The 17,646-nt window shown below is 36.7% G+C and overlaps 1 protein-coding gene and 1 pseudogene across 2 annotated transcripts in view; both read left to right on the plus strand.

The window, feature by feature from the left end:
* STARD3NL (STARD3 N-terminal like) overlaps nucleotides 1-17,646 on the plus strand; it is a 57,525-nt gene that overhangs the window by 28,760 nt on the left and 11,119 nt on the right. For both annotated transcript variants that reach the window (XM_016138049.2, XM_016138050.2), the window contains 6 exons: nucleotides 6,289-6,571; nucleotides 10,811-10,888; nucleotides 13,399-13,476; nucleotides 15,442-15,495; nucleotides 15,601-15,718; nucleotides 17,289-17,384. In XM_016138049.2, the coding sequence (XP_015993535.1) occupies nucleotides 6,347-6,571; nucleotides 10,811-10,888; nucleotides 13,399-13,476; nucleotides 15,442-15,495; nucleotides 15,601-15,718; nucleotides 17,289-17,384 (649 nt within the window). In that variant the 5' untranslated portion in view covers nucleotides 6,289-6,346. The remainder of the gene's footprint in view (nucleotides 1-6,288; nucleotides 6,572-10,810; nucleotides 10,889-13,398; nucleotides 13,477-15,441; nucleotides 15,496-15,600; nucleotides 15,719-17,288; nucleotides 17,385-17,646) is intronic.
* LOC118610926 lies at nucleotides 1,904-2,021 on the plus strand (annotated as a pseudogene).

The following is a 17,646-nucleotide window of genomic DNA, read 5'->3' on the forward strand; positions in this document are numbered from 1 at the left end:
TCCAAATATTAGCTATACTTACTGAGTTAAGAGGATATATGTTATAATCTTTAGAGTAACTTATGCATCTTGAGTTTTTGAAGATTGTGTGTACTTCTTAAAAACCTTTAGTTGAACTATGTACCTCTCCTGCTTTTTATTGGTTATGAATTAGTAATCAGACTGAAATACTTACAAGTCAGATCTAAAATAAGCATGTGTTGTATTATCATTGCAGTCAAGTTCAGTTATATAGCTTTGGTTTGAGCCTGATGACTGGTCCTATTTAATAATTCTACTTAAGGAAAATCATTGGTAATTGCATGTAAATTTATAAAGAGGTATTTGAAGAATGCTGGAGTGATGATACAACTGTAATTCTCTTTTGGAATGTTACCACTTGCATATCGTTTACAGAATATATGTTAATATTTTATGGTGGCCAACCATCAATAAGATGGTATCTAAATGGTATCTCTAGAAGTTCCCAAAGAGCAAGTCAGTACCCAAGAATGCTGTTTTGGGTCATTAGGAGACATCTAGATGTCTGCCTCCCAAAAAGCTTTTCAATGGCATCACATTGGTAACTTTCTTAGAGTTTAAGTGTAGCCCTCTTTCTGTTGACTGAGAAACCTGATTCATCAGTTTCTGTTTACAGAGCTCAGTGGAAAGTGGCTCTGCCTCACATGAGTAGACTCATGTTTCAGAATCCGCAGTGAACTGTCATGTAGACTAAATGTTTATTTCAAGCTGATCTGTTTATTGTTTCTCTACATAGAATATAATTTTAATAAAAACCGTAGAATTTTGAAAGGTCGTGGGAGGCATACAGGGAATTAGTAAATTTCCATTATATTAATCATTGGATTAATCTGACCAGTGGTTGGAGGTACTTAAAATCCAGCAGGTGCCCCCACTTAAACATTGCCAGGTTGGGCACAACTACCATTTGCTGTGACACTACTTTTCCAGACTGACCCACCCCTTGGTCATGGGCACATTCCCTCTTCCCTTCTTTAGATCTGAACATATGTTCTGTCAGCTTGTTCTCATATTTTGGCCTGTGAGCCAATTTGCTTCTTTAAGGACACATCACATCTTGTCTTAATTCATTATGTGTTAAATTTATAGTTTAACCCTCAGAGGGCAGTATTATTATTTTTACTGTTTCAAAATTCTCCTCTTCTTTCCCCCATTCTAGCCCTGATGATACGGGCATCTGTCGAAAGTCTTGCATAGTTTCATACATGCACATAAATCTTTTTTTCTTTTTCTTTTTTAAAACGCTTCACTTATTTTCAGTTGGCAAATTAATAGGGACCTGCTGGCAAAATTTCAGTCCTTGACTCAGGAAAGATTTTTAAAGTAATACAAAACAATTGGTTAGATTATTTTATTTAAATGCTTTGGAAATTTTTTACTTATTACTTTTAAATAACTGATTTATTTCTAAGAATATGGGGTGATTGAAAGAAGTGGAAGACCCAAGTTTTAATTCTAATATATACCTCGAAATATCTCTTAGATGGGTGCATTCCTATAATCGCCACAAGCTTCCGCTTCACTTTTTCTTTAATCTGTAAGCAAACATTTACTTGATAAGCAAGAATAACTTTGATAACAAAGATGAAGAAAGGTTTGAAACAATGTGATAAGGCACAATCTTAAGGTATTAATACTTCTCTTTGCCTGTAAACAAGGGAGTGGGAATAGATCAGAGCAGAGAGGCAAACTCAGATGCCCCAGGCTAGGTCAGAATGGAGGCCAATGCATGTCCCATTTGAAGAGGTCAGTTGCTTCTTGGATTTTTTATCATGATATGGGGATGCAGGTCTGGTGATTCTGTATCTTTTAACTTTTCAAGAGAAGCTGGAAATCTGAATTTTTATATGAAAATTCATTATTTAAAATGTCAGCAATTAGCATCTACGGCCATGCCACCCTGGACACACCTGATCCCATCTGATCTCGGAAACTAAGCAGGGTCAGGCCTAGTTAGTACTTGGTTGAGAGACCACCTGGAAGACTGGGTGCTGTAGGCATTAAAAAAAAGTCAACAATTAGTTCATAATCTTTAGAAACACTGTATAACACCAAGCAAAACATGTCTGTAAGCCGAATCTGCTCCCTAGCCCTTTGGATAAGATGACAAGAGAAGACATCTTTCTGAATTAAATATTTTTAGTGTCTGTTATTCTGATACTCCATCTTGGAGGAGAATATACAGTGTACTGTCTGTTGTCAGAAGTAGTACAGAGAAGATGACTGGGCGATTGGGTTGAAAGCCTTGGATTGGCTGCCACTAGTAGATACCCATGGGCTCTATCTACTCCTCCTACTAAGGTTCAAGAAATTGTGGAACTTCTGTAAAATATCAGTGGTGGTAGTTACTGCAGCATCAGTCAGTTCTATGCTGAAGCAGATGGAGCTAAAGTTCTGGCCCAGCTTTGCACCTAGGATGGGGACTAATGCAGTAGAAAAATCTCAAAGGTATAAGCAATTATTTTGGGAAGCAGAAAAGATTTCAAGGTTTTTGATTTGTTTTTGGTTTTGTTTTTCTGTATGGGAAGGATATCATCATTTAGGAAGCTACCAGTATATCATTATTTAGGAAGCTACCAGTATAGAAATTTTCTTCGATTCTAGTAGTATGGAATTAAGGAAAGAGAATAAGATGAAGAGCAGTGTGTTCATGCTGTAAGTACTGCTGAAGTGGCCTTCAGGTAAGCCAACATAGATAAGACCACCCATGTCTAAGCTGTGGTGTGTCACTAGAGCAACCACAGAAAACTAAGAATGAATTACAAGTTTTTGCTAGTCACAGGTTAAGAGCATGCACTGGGAAAATGAATATTTGTTAATTAGTCTATTTTTGCCAATCTGATAGCTCTCAATCTCACCTGAGCCCCCTTTGAGAGCTGAAAGCAGTAGTCCCTCTTTATTGAAAAATTCAGATAGTAAAATAAATATTTTAGGCTTTGTGAACCAGTATAGTCTCCATTGCAGCAATTCACCTCTGCCATCTTACTACTAAATCATCCATAGACAGTGGGAGTGGGTGTGGTGGCATTCTAATAAAACTCAATGTTCAAAAACAGGCAGCAGGCAATATTTGACCTGTAGCTTAGAGTTTGTTGACCTCTGATCTAGAAGATTGATAGTTGTGCTAGATTGGAATATTAATCAGCAAATACTCACTTACCTAGTCTTCCTCTGGGTGGAGTATACATCCCAGCTCTACTGCCTTTGCACTTGACCTTGAAACATACTTAGGCCAATAGAATGTGAGTAGACATAATGGATACAGAGATTTTGGATGTGTTTACATGGTCTAGCTATTCTAATGTGCTCTTTCCAGTTGCCATGAAAAGAACATGCCCTAGGTAGTCCTGATCCAAGGAAGAAAACAGACATAGGGAGAAGACCTAGACCCCCACAACACAGTTTGAAGCCAAGTTCTGCTACCTACAACCTGAAGCAGAGTTGCCCAGCTGAGCCCACAGTCGATCAGCCAAACTTTAGGCAGCCTGCAGGCCTGTGAGATTGATAATATAGATTGTTTTACCGCATTGAATATTGGGGTAGCTGTTAATGCAACATAATTATAGAAATAATTGGCTAATATTATAGTACAGTGGAGGATAATTATCCAGCTAGATAAAATAGTGACCACATGATTCTTGTTTTCAAAAACCAAAACAACAAAAGGATTTTCCTCATACAAATCTGAGAAAAGATAAAGGAGTATTTTTCTTTATGATTCTCGACACTACTCCTCATCCCCTCTGCTTTCCCTGTGGTTGAAATAAGTCTTGAAATGTAGAATTAGTTCCTGTGTGTACAGCTAATCAATACTTAACACTCTTTTTAGAGAGGCATATCTTTCCTTAAGTACCAGAGAGAACCTCAGTACCAAGAACTGAATATGTAATACTTCTGAAATTATATCTGGAAGAATATCCAAGCTCTTCCTCTGAAACAGGAAGTTGTGGTCTCCTCAGTTCATCAGAGAATTCTGAGATCCTGAATGTTTTTGAAGGTCAGGATGAAGACCTCTAATCGTAGAGTAGAAAGGGGGTTTAGGAAGTATCCTCTTTACACATTAAAATGAAGCTTTCTCTCTTAGAATTTCCTTCTGTCCTGGAGAGATCAATCTGATTAGAATCAAGCTGCTCAAGATAAATCTGAGCTTTGGGTAACTTTATTATTGAAGTTATACAAGTATGTATAAATGCTAGCTAATTACCAGTTCTTTGCAAACATGTAAAAAATAATATAATGCTTCTCATTTCCCAGGGTTGTTGTATACCACTTATATATGTCAATTTTTAGTTTGAAATGGTCTCAAATTCCTAGTATGGTGTTTTGTTTTGTCCTTTCTTATTCTTGAGAAGTGGGATCAGGGAAGGAGGAATGAGTGAGACTAAGAAAATGGTCTAATTATCTTGGAAATGATTTTCTTTCTAAAATAATACTGAGTTTGAATTGTGACTGTTGAATTTTCTGTTAGTTTAATGGATTTAAGAATTTAAATTAAGTTTTAAATATAGTTGCCGGTAGATTATTAGACTGGCTTAAAAAATTATCTCAATTGTTGTTTCTTTATGTAACATATGTTGTTGCAGAAATATGTCTATATTCATTCACGTTTAGAGAATATCTGCTATCTTTGCACTCTGAAACATGTATTTCATCACGGAAGACATTGTTTATATTCATTTTTACTTATTGTCCCAGAATTAACTCTTAAAGATCTGGCAGATAAACTTAGTATTTTATGAGCTTTGTTTTAAGAGCAACTTTTCTGGGAATGTGCCATTGGTATTTCTTCTACGAGGGTGGTAGTGATCTCATTGAGAAAGAAATTGTGTGGAAATAATTTCAATTTTTGGAATTTTATATTTTCTTTTGCAAGGCACTGAAGTGGACTCCTGTTGAGCTTTTTAAGATACTTTACTGATTTGCTGACTGAGGAGGCAAATTGAATGACTGAGATGATGTTATCTGCTGTTGGCCAGATGGGTTGCAGAGGAAGGGAAGAGCCTTATAAAACCCTGGGACATCTGTCCAGGATGCTAATAAAATTAAATTTGAATTTTAGTCCCTCCTATTATAAATGTAATCTGTGCAAAATAAAAAAATTAGAAAAATATGGGAAATGTAGAAAGGAATTTTGTTCCTGAGTGTGGGGAAGGTGGAGAAGTGACGGTCAAGTATGAAGAGACAGAGTTCTGGCCTGTGAATAGGACCAAATGGAATCATATTACCTTAGGGAAATTCCAGCAATGTTTTAAAATTTTATTTTACCCACCTTGAAAATGTTCTACTTTATCTGGACATTGCCAGTCATTGTGGCAGAAAGAAAAGAAAGCATGATGAACCTGATTATTAAGATGTGGATGTAAGTGATACATAAACTCCACCCACATTACTACATTGGCCAAAAGAACATGAGTTCAGTAGAGCCAGGGGTATAGGATATAATCCTCGCACAGGAAGAGCTTCTTTAGGGAGGGAAACTAGAATATTTGTCAAACAAAAATACCATCCACCATGCTCTCTATTTGATGACTTTGCCTTATCCATGAGGAGTTTGGATCATTTAGAGTGCTAAATCTTTCACTATGGAAGCACACTCTGGCCTTGGGTGGAGGGGGTCCTGCATCTCCACATAGGACTGTAACTCTGTAGTTTTCAGTGGGACATTTAGTTATTGCTGAAACTTTGCATTGTACATACTTCTTTTTTAAGAAGAGGTCCAGCAACATGTTTATTAATTAAGAGGTGATGAAATGCTAAATTTGGTTTATTAGATACCTTTAGTGGAAAGCATTTCGTCTTTAGGAAACAATTTTTTTTATAGCTAATTTACACATTCTGGTTATGTGCTCTCTGGAAAGATATTCAGTAAATGTTTTCCTAGTCAATGCAATGACATAGCATTATAGAAGTTTTCTCCCTGGCACAGCAATAGGACTGGCTTGGATTTTTTGCCAAGAGGCTTGCTCCAGGTCACCAGGCACACTTTTTTGTTGTGGTTAACATCCTGTTTTTATCCTTTGCCACTGTAAATTTGCCTTTTTCTTTATTGCCATTCTTTTTCATAATAGTTATTTTGTAGTATTGATTGATATCATCAAGAATTACTTCTCATTTCACTTTCTCTTTATGTCTTCATCAAGACATAAATGTCTTCCGTTAAGATACTCCGATGCTCACTTAGAAAAGCAGTTGCTCGGTGGTGGGAGTGTTGCTGTGGTGTTGGGTAAGCTCTGATTTAACATGGTATCTCTCTTTTATTCCCCAAAGATCTCTTCTCTCCAGGGATGGTGAAGTTGGAAAGGGGCTCCTATAACCCCACTCCAGGATGAACCCCCTGCTAGAAGACATGGAGAACGCTCTCACAGGGAGCCAGAGCTCTCACGCTTCTTTTCATGACATCCATTCCATCAACCCTACACAACTCATGGCCAGGATTGAGTCCTATGAAGGAAGGGAAAAGAAAGGCATATCTGATGTCAGAAGGACTTTCTGTTTATTTGTCACCTTTGACCTCTTATTTATAACATTACTGTGGATAATAGAGTTAAATGTAAGTTTTTTTTCCCCACGACTTTATAAGAATTCTTTCTAGAGACGAAAAATAAATTATATTGTAATTTCTGACTCATTTAGTAAATTTCTTTTCCTTCCCCCCCAAAAGAGGCAACATTGGTCTTTTTTTCTCCCCCCCAAAGGAGGCAACATTTGTCTTTTCTAGCTGATTCGTACATTTCTTGTCCTTTAGTGTTAGTTTTTAAAACAAACCTAGTTAATTTAAAACTCACTTTGTGTGGGATTTTGAAATGTAAATTAATGGTATTTCACTCTATTAGAGGAGTTGACAAACTACAACCTGGGGGCCAAATTCAGCTGGCCTGTTTTTATAAATAAAGTTTTATTGGACAACAACCCTGCCCATCTGTTTAGATATTACCTATGGCTGGCTTTTGTGCTGAGTGGTTAGGTTGAGTAATTCTGACAGTCAGTCTGACCCACAAAGGCAAAAATGTTTATTCCTGGCTCTTTTCAGAAAAAGATTTCTGATCCTTGTTCCAAAAAATGTAGCATGCTTCTGGAATGTATTTTAGGTATTGTATTCACTTTTCTAATTCTCATATTTAAAATTTTACAAAGAATAAAACTTTAATTTATTCTTTGATTATTTTAATGAAGAGATTATTTATATTTTATCTAAAAAAAAAAAAATCCTGACAGCATTTGGAGCTTTGTCAATGTTTTGTTAGATTTATGCAATTATAATGCCAAAAATTGTTTAGATCACTACCATCCAATAAAAATATAGTGTAAACCTCATATGTAATTTTAAGTTCTCTAGTTGCTACCTTTATTTAATGAAAGTAAAAGTAAACATGAAATTTATTTTAATAACATATTTTATTTAATCCTATATATGTTTTCTCCCAAAGCCTTTGTTCTGTTTACATTCCTTACCAACAAATAGGTAAACTCTTCCAGGATGCTTTCCTCCCAGGCAAAAATTGTCTGTTCCCTTTGTTTTCAACAGTTCATCTATTTTTAGGAAATACTTGGTAAGGCCTAAGGTAGTAATAGTTATTAGCTGCTTTTTATTATTAAGACGTTATTCTCTGCTAGGCACAGCGCTAGGTGCTTTATAAGAAATTTATTAAAATACAAAAATATGAAAAAATGCTGAGATTCCTGTTTGAAAATAATTTTTAATTTTGCCTTTTTATAGGAAGAGTCAACATCTTAATGTAAACTCAAATATTCTGAATCATAACAGCAATTGTAGTTCTAGACTCTTAGTAATTAGGGTGATTAAACTCATTTAATTTCATTATGGATCCTAATAGAGTAACAAAACTCATTATGACAGCAGATACTTAGATTAGAAAATAAGATTTACCCAGAATTGCAGTAATATGCCACATGAATCTACTATTAAGTTTCTTTTTACAGGTTTCCCTTATGTTAATTAAGCACCATAGGTATGGTTTATTTTGTTTAAATCTAAACAAGCAAATGATATTACACAATAATTTAGTGTCTCTTTTTACTGTTAGTTCTGTATATGTACATTAAAGAAAATATTTAAATTAATATATATTTAAAGGAATAATACATTTTTAAAACTAATAGTTATGTAACGAGAGAGAAAAAAGAAATACATATTTTAACAGCAGCAGTTTAAAAGGAGCACAGTTAAAAATTATTGATTTACTATATTATAAATCATATCGCATGATTTTAAGTGAGGGAAGCTATGGGGCAGAACTGTGTGGGAGTTCGCAAGACCACACTTCTCACTCTCTCTTTTTTATTGCTTTAAGAAAATTCAGCTGGAAGTGAAGTTCTTGTTTATCAGAAGGCTTCTGTTTACCTCTGTGTAATGTGTTATAAATGAAAAATCACCAGGCCTAGCAATTAAGAAATGTGTTTTTATTCTTACTTTTCCACTGCCTGCTAGTCTCCCCAGTTACAAAATCAAAAGATCACATGGGTATACGATCTTTGAAACAGTGCCTTATGAATTTAGCAAGGTCTTTTTTTTTAACATTCAATTTCTAGTCCTGTTTGTTTTGAATTGTCAGTCTTAACCTGAGTTTTTCACTACACTCTGTACCATCCGTTTTCTTTTGTTGTCCGCCTCTAAATCCATTGTATATATTTTTTATATGTCTATACATTTACTGAGTGTCAGGGTATATGTCTCTGATTCAAGTGTTGCAAGCTCCACAGAAAAACTGTGAGATAAAAAATTTAGCTGAGGAGGTATATATCTTATACTGCCTGTACTGTTGGTCTTTAAAAGAAGAAAGAAATAGCATTAAAGGTGCTTAGGTCTTCAGAAGCATATGGGGACCCAGCTGTTCTATACTATTGTAACAATAACCAAAATACTTTTCCTTCATATATGGCTTCCGACTTAACCACTTTTTCTCCTTGGATCAGGGAGCTGACTGAGACCCAAGCCTGGAGTGCAGGGACTGGTGAGCCTAGAGAAGTCGAATACCAAAGTGGTTCATTTTCCTTCTAGAAGTCCTTAGGATAGTTGATTTCTTTAAGGCCAGTTGAAGGGATGTTTTTGATTTTGTCTAGGGCTTCCTGGTATACCCTTGAGTAGACTGATTTTCCCAATTGGATCTGGAATTCACCATGGATTAATATCCTGAGGATGCTATTTCCTGTCCAAACTCTTCTACCTCAGGTTCTTTAGACTGATACAGACAGGGACTAATGAGGCAGTAGAAGGGAAATTATTTTTTTTAGCTTTTGATACTTTGGTTCAAAAAGGGCCTTTATCAGTGCTTTTTGCCTCTTTTTGTTTTGGGTTTTTTGTTTTATTTTTTTTCTAACTGGTGTACTATGAAGTGTCAGGATGCTTCTGATTTGACCTAGAGCTGTCACAACCAGCTGTGTGGCTTTAGGCAAGCCATTTAAGTTTTCTGGCCCTTCGTTTCTCAGTTAGCTAAACTAATACCTTTCTTGCCTGCCTTTAAAATTCCTGTGAGGATCAAATGAAAAGATATATACATCAGTCTCTTGGCACTTACAGAGCTCTTCATAGCTATAGGTTGTATAATTTATTATTAACTAAAATTTTACCTTGAAAGACAGGGAAAAAGTTGTTATTCTCTCACTATTGTTATGTTTCAAGTACTTATTTTCTTTCCATTTTTGATTCTGATTTTATTGCCCCATTGTCACTATGTTCTATAGTTAAACTGTGGTAACCAACAATAACAAATTCAAATTAGGGGGAGGTCATTGGGTTAGATTTATCTAAGGAATAAGTGGAAAAGATGGACTGTGAATTGGGTATGGAAGGATAGGTGTAATTTGGGCTAGAAGGATGATCTGGGATTGGATTGGGGAACGATAGGGAAAAGGTTTGGAGATCAAGGTGAGCAGAGGCACTGAGGCAGGAGTCTGTGCTTATGCATGTGTGCGCGTGTGTGTGTGTGAGTGCGCACCTGCACTTTGGGGAGGACAGGGACAGAAGCTGAGAAAATAGCCTGGCTAGACAGTAAAGTTTATATAGAAAATGAAATTGTGCAGGTAAGCTTGTTTTAGACTATTAAAATTCTTAAAAGCTATATAGAGGTGTTAGACTTAATGCAAGAGTGAGATTTTATAGGTTCTAGAGCAGATTGGAAAATGTGGTTTTGAGATCTTCCAGAAGTTAGTGATTCACATTCCACATCATGACCTACCTGCCATGTCCAGTTGGATGTCAGCGTGCTCCCTTCCCAACATACACACATATACACCTTCTTTCCCCTTTCTTCTTGATCACTAAATACCCAGATACTCAGGTCAAAAATGAAGTCTCATCCTTGCTTGATTTGTTAGTTTGTTTTGTATTTTTCACATTCCATATCCAGTCTAAAAGAAAGTTCTGTCAGATTTACTTCCAAGACTGAAAACAGTGGAGAATGATCAGAATGTGAATTGTCTTCTTTAAAAGTATGTGTTTGTAGAATTTTAAGTTTGGGCTAAGTGGTTTTTTTTCTCTTCTAAGAAAGCTTGAAGAGAACAAAATTGTTCTCTTTAACATTTTAGTTTGCCAAAATATGAACTACAAAAAAGCATTGTTTTTCATTATACATTTATATTTGTTGAATGAATGAATTCAGAAATAAGTAGGAAATACTATTCAGAATTTTTCTATTAAAAATATGAGAATTTGTCTATATTTTAGCATTTCTGGGTTCTGAGAAGATAGGCAGAATAGTGTATACAAAACCTTATGTGTTATCTTGTATTATTTTCACACATAAATCTTGTTTTCACTTACTCTTTCTAGGTGAATGGAGGCATTGAGAACACATTAGAGAAGGAGGTGGTGAAGTATGACTTCTACTCCTCTTATTTTGACATATTTGTAAGTATTTTTTGTTTTATATTTCAGTTCAGCTATAATGAAACCTTAACCAAAAGGCAAATTTCCTCTCAATAGACCTCAAATTCTGTTCAGTGCTATTGGTTCCCTCCCTTGAACACTGTCACTCCTTTTTCCTTTAGTTACTGGCCCATTTTATTTCTCTTATCTTTCTCTTTATGAGGAATTATCTGGTCATCTCAATGAAAAAAAAAAAAAAGGTTATTGAGAGATAAGGGAGGGTAGCAGAAAATGCCATTCTCATTTTCTTGGAGTAGAATGGCTGAAATAGAAGCCATTGACATTAATTACTAAAAGGAAAATTTACCTATTTATATAATAACATGATGAAAATACCTTTCTTTTCTGGCTTGAGACAGATTTGAGTGTATTTTAAATAATAGTTCTGTTTCATTTTTCTATAATAGAATTTGAAGACAGTTACATATTGATAATCTTGGGCAACATTAGTCAGTTGTAGAATTAATAGGTGCAGTTATCTGTAGATGAGGCATTTGTTTAATCCAAATGAATGTTTGCAGTGTCTTCCTAGGATGGACTGTGACCTTAATTGTGTTTGCTACATCTCCATGGTATATCAATATTTATAGTATAAGTAAATCAGATTGTAACACTGCATTAGATACAGCATAGGCAATTAAAATTCACAGTGAATTCCCTCAAGTTCATTTTAACTATCTTAGAAAACAGTCTTTAGAAACTGCGTGCACATGGTTACAAGTAGGACCCTTAAAGTCAGAAAAACCTGGGTTTGATTCATAACACTATTACTAGATTATTAGGTCTAATGTCAGTTTCCTCACATGTAAAATGAGATCATCATTGTTCTGAAAACTAAATGAAATTGTAATACATGGAAAACACTTAGCCCAGTGATACATCTAGAAGTGCAGAGAACCACCTGCAATCACTGTCATCATCATTATTATTTTTGTTTTGTTTTGTTTTTGAAGGGGCCCGTAGAAGTGCATATGGGGAAAGAGGTGGGATTTTCAATAAGCAGCAAGCTGAGTAGTTCCATTTTATTTGTATAGTATGTTGGAAAAGTGTCTGGCTGCCACAGACTATTTGTAAAACCACTAATATAATTTCATCCCCTTGTTTTTCCAAATGAAGACATTGCATTTCATGGTTCAGTGTCTTGATCTACCTCAGGTCATTGAAGTTGATCACAGAGGATGTTAAATCCTAAATCTCTTGATATTTATTTCTTCTGAAACTATTCACATGTAAATAACAAAATTGCTTTTTATTTTTTCTATTGTTTCCCTTACTGAATTTATCTTAAAATAGCCTGAGCCAGGAATTGCCAGGAAACCAGATTAATCACTAGTCAGATCTCCATGGGCTTCTGTACTCCATGCTTAGGGGGTTAGACTGTCATGCATGGGCTAGGAAATTGACACGGCCCCAAGGGAAACCTGGGATCTGGGAGACTTTGAGATAAAGGGTTAAAGACATACTTTTGCCAAGTCCCAAACACAGAGTTGGAATGAATACAGAAACTGAATGGTTAGCAGATTGTTGGAAAACACATTTTTAGTGAAAGCAGCCAAGCAAAAACAAATATAACTTGCAAACTTCACTCATGTAAAAAGATCTTAAGTGAGATTATCTAGTCAATGGCAGCAAAAAAGTTGTCAGCCTCCAGCTTTTCAGCATTTTTAATTAGTGAAGAACTTTTGGCAGACTTCTACCCTGAGTTTCAAATTAACCTGACTTCCTCAACTCAAAATAAGCATATTTTCCAAGTAACCTTGGTAAAATGTTATTCTGTGTTTATTCCTTAGAATATAAGAGTTACTAAGACAGCTGTGGGATAGTGATTAAGAGCCTGGTCTGTGGAGTTAGGCTACTTGGATTCTAATCCTGGCTTCTATAACTGAAGACTCATGTGGTTTGGATAATTTTTCTATCCATTTTATCTGTGTAATAGAATTAATGATAGCAGTTGACTCGTGGGATTGTTGGGGTAGGGACTATATAGGATAATAGTACACATAAAGAGTTTCACAAAAGTCCCAGAACCACCCTCAATAATTAGATGGTAACTACTGGAATAGGTTGAATGCTCCCAGCACCTCAGTAACCTAGAGATTTACAGCGGACTTTTCTAAGAACCTGGTATCTTCCAAAAGTCTGCGTCTGTAGCTGGAGTAGAAAAGTCAACTTTGAGAACATTTACACCAATCTTAAAAGTATATCAGAAATATCTGTGGACTCAAATGGAAAGTAAAAATTAATATTTAATTATATGTCCTTTCGTTGAGAATGGGAAGTTAATTTGAATCCTTATTTGGGTGGTATTACATAAATTCTAGAGCAGGGGTCTCAAATGCTGGTCAATAGACCAGTGTTCGTCTATGACAGTCAGTCTTCAGCTAAATCAGAATAATGAAGACGCTTTGGTGGGTTCTTTATAAAACCAAATTACTTTGCTTTTCTATATATTTTTTAAAATGTATCTTCTTCTTTTTTTCTTTTTAATATAGCTTTTGGCAGTTTTTCGATTCAAAGTGTTAATACTTGCATATGCTGTGTGCAGACTGCGCCATTGGTGGGCAATAGCGGTGAGTATACCTGGATCAGTGGTTCATCAACTCCAATGCTGGTGCCAGGGCCAGCTCACTACGGGGCTAAGCTAAGAGAAGAGGTAGTTTTCATCTAGGGCGAATTCTACTAGCTTTTCCTGAGTCCTTTTCTTCCATACTTCCACAGATTTAACTCACCAGTGCTTCTTTCCAATGGTAATGAGTAGCTAGTTTTGTCTGTATGGATACTAAGCCAAAAGAGAAATCTAGGGGCCCAACAGGATTATTGGCCACGTACCAGCCCACGCTCTACCTCATTTTGCAATGAAAGGTGAGATCAGTACCTCTGCCACAAAGATATTTGGAAAATTTCCTGTTGGTTAAAACTACTTAGTGATTTTTCATAGTTTGCTCTGCTTATTTTGCTGTCTTCCCTGTTATATTCCTCTCCCTCTAATCTTAAAGGGAAAAGTTCTCATGTTCCTTTTTATTATTGCCTTTAGGCTTCTTAAAGGCAGTAGCCTTTTTACTCATCTCTGATTCCTTTCATCTGGCATAGAGCTTTGGCACATGCTATTCACCCTCAATAAATATTTATTGGTTGAAAGAAGAATTATAAGCAGTTCTGCCTGAATTATTTTTGCCATTTCCACTGAGGTCTGAACACTCACCTTCCTGAGAGCTCTAATAAGGCAGGTATATGGGGGGACTGCTGAGCTCTTTCCTCGGGCTGGAGAGAACTGCTCAGGAATAACCTGTGGTCCTGCTTTTGGAGTGTGAAACTTTGGTTTGTGTGTGGACCAGCAATGGCTTGTCTGGCTGTGAATGGAGTGCTGCTCTCCTAAGAGAGTCCACCAGGGGCTGCCTCTACCTGGGCCATCTCTTCTGAGCATGTGCAGAATCACAGGGCTGACATCAGAACATCTGTCAAGCCCCAAGCTCATGTTTCATGGATATAGGATGACAGTTTTAGCCAGACTTGGCTCCCTTTCCTGAATACACTTTTGCCAATACCAAATTGCTGTGATGATTATTCCTTCCCAATTTTCTACAACAGTTCCTATTTGGAACATTCTATCCCAGAGTCTCTATAATGTACACTGGTATATGTGAGACCATCTGTCTCAATTTTTGTTTCAGAAAACTGGTTGACACTCAATGAGAGTTTCAAGGAAGTATCTTCAATATCTAATTGCAAATAATCAAAGAGACAGGTCAAATTTAGCACATTTATTTTATTGTTTCTGATTTTTATTTTTAAAAATATTTGTAGAGAGGAGCCAGGCAACTTGAAGAAGAATTCAGCTGATACCTAAAGAGCACTTAGGGTCAGCCTGTAGGTTAATTATTATCAGAATATAAAATGCTGCCTCTCCCAAGTGGCTCACTCTGGCTGGCTGGCTGGCTGGCTGGCTGATTGGCTGGCTGGCGTGTGAGTGTGTGTGTGCGCGCGCACATGTGTGTTGTAGTATTTTGCTAACAAATGCTGACTGCAACTTTGTAAATACTTACTGAGCATGAAACCTAATGTCCCCTGACCTCCATTCTGTCAGTTAACTGTTGGCATTCACTTTGGTTGGGTTTCATATGGCTGCAAATCTTAATTGAAGGACTGAATGAAAAGGGTAAGGGCCGGGTCCTTTGGGATTATCTCTGGGCTTCCCAACCCCTAGGGGGAGCCTTCCCTCTGTATTTCACTGTCCCTTCTTCAGTAGTGATAATGTCTTTGGATGTTGTACCATCTAGTGGACAAAACTTAGTTGCTCAGCACACCGGCCTGCTAAAAGGTGGGAGAAAAGAAGCCATGAGCAGCCAGTCAGGGATTGTGTGCCACGCAGAAGCCTACTTTTCCTCAGTCTGTGTTTAGGGGATAGAGATAGAATGATGTGGGAAGGTGTCAGGCTGAGCTTTTCCTGGCATTATGTGCTTCTGGTTAGGTGGGTGTCTTGTGTGAGAAATGTAAAATGTTTAATTTGAATGGTGCCGAATTTTTGTGTCTTTCAGTTGACGACAGCAGTGACCAGTGCCTTTTTACTAGCAAAAGTGATCCTCTCAAAGGTATTGCCTATGGCTTTTTCTGAACAATACCATCTGTAATAACAAAGCCTCATGTGAGCCCATGCTAATTATATTTCCCCCTGTGGGTCACACTTGTTCTTCCAGCTTTTCTCTCAAGGGGCTTTCGGCTATGTGCTGCCCATCATTTCATTCATCCTTGCCTGGATTGAGACGTGGTTCCTGGATTTCAAAGTGTTACCTCAAGAGGCAGAAGAAGAAAACAGTAAGTTTCTCTCAAAGTTAGCCTCTTGAGACTGGCTAGGCACCAAACTGGAAGAACCGTAAGTGTGATTTGAATGGAGCTGCGCTGGGGGCAGTTAGGCGGATCATGTTTTCTCCATTCCTGGGTACGGCAGACTTGGTGGGTTCATAATGAAGATGGAGTTAAAGAGGAGGAAGAGTAAACCAGGGAAATGCTCGGGCATCTGACTTTCACACATCCACCTATGAGGATCTGAGTGATAGCTAGCATCGTGTAATCATGAGTCCTGCCAAAGCTATTATAATCTCCTTGTTTGGCTCTAAGTATCTCTGGATGTTGATTAAGAAGGCCAAATGACTTATTGAGCTTTCTGATTAATTATCGGGCTGAAATTCTTCTCTGCATGATGACCTTCGGGGAAGCCCATGCACTCCACTTGCTCTCTTGGAGTTCAACACAGAGACCCAGGCAGTTTTAAGATATGCTGTTTTTATTCTTTGTCAGTCATCTGGCTCAATTTGCCCTGCCTAAGAGGAAAAAACAATCTTGTTATAGAAAGTTAAACTAGCGGAAGGCAAAGTAACTTTGCAAATGGTTTGCTTTTGGAAGACCCCATTTACAGAGAAGAAATACATAAGAATGAATTACTCAAGAGTAGATTTAAAAACGCATTAATCAAACCATGATGTGTCTTCTATCTTTTGCCTTCTTTTCCTTAATGAAAATATATTATGGAAAAAGGACAAAATAAATGGAAGTCATTTTTTAAAAATTATATGTAAAGATAAAATTAAACATTATTGAAAGCAGAGCAGCTATTAATGTGAGTGAGGTCTGAATGCTTAAGCGATTAAACTAAATTCGAAGTAATTAAGCAGAACATAGAATTAATGAAAAATTTTAAAACAGCATTTATTTTCACTGTCTGTAGCATATTTTATGTACATACATGGCACCTGCTGTTTGGCCTGGTGCTTCCTCCAACTTTTTCTTATTGTTAATACATGTTCAGCCAGAAGAACTCATTGTCGACGGCCTCTCTGGACATGCATTAATGTCCTTGACCTTGCTACATCATGCTTCCTTCTCTTTTCTTTGTTTTTTCTTACCATTTTTTTTAAGCAGTATTTTAACGAATAAATACTTCTTCACCATCTTAATTCCTCTTTGTATATTTATAAAAGTCTGTCCATTTAGTATGCTTTACATCCGGTATCTCTCCAACCAGATGTAGACTATAGACCATTTGTACACGTTGACCAGGTTTTTGTTTGGCTTTGTGCTTTGGTTTTAATGTTGTTGGTTTCTGTAGGGAAGGCAGGTATTCTCAAGGGAAAGATGCTTTAAATACTGAGTCAAAGAATCCCATGAGTAACAGGCAGTTTTTAAAACTAGTTGGAATGTGTCGTTATAGTACAGGTATGTAGTTAACTAATAAAACTTCGTTTTTGGTTGAAAGAGTTTCAAAGTACTTCCTTTTGCTAAGAGTATTTTTTAATGTAACATTAACACGTTTTATTGTGGGTAACCTTGCCAAGAAGCTACCGGGATAGTGGCATCATTCTCAGCATCTGGATTTCTTCTCTTCCAGGACTCCGGATAGTGCAGAACGTTTCAGAGAGGGCGGCACTTATACCTGGTGGTCTTTCTGATGGTCAGTTTTATTCTCCTCCTGAATCTGAAGCAGGTAAAAAGTTTATCATTTGTATTTTGCTCAGCTTGCCCTCTCTTCCTCTCTTTCCCTCCCTCTACTTCTCATACGAGGCATTTTGGATGAGAATAATTAAGTCATAATGTTGATATGAGATCAGCGGTGAGAAATGGAAATGTAAAAATAAATGTAGTGGAGGGCCATAGACTCTGTGATTTGTGATCTGCATCATAGAAGACAGGTAGTCAAGGATAAGTGTCTTGATTCTTTCATTTCTTTATTCTTCCTATCATCCCCC

Source organism: Rousettus aegyptiacus, unplaced genomic scaffold (assembly GCF_014176215.1).
Source record: "Rousettus aegyptiacus isolate mRouAeg1 unplaced genomic scaffold, mRouAeg1.p scaffold_m13_p_13, whole genome shotgun sequence".
In the NCBI taxonomy this organism is placed as follows: Eukaryota; Metazoa; Chordata; class Mammalia; order Chiroptera; family Pteropodidae; genus Rousettus; species Rousettus aegyptiacus.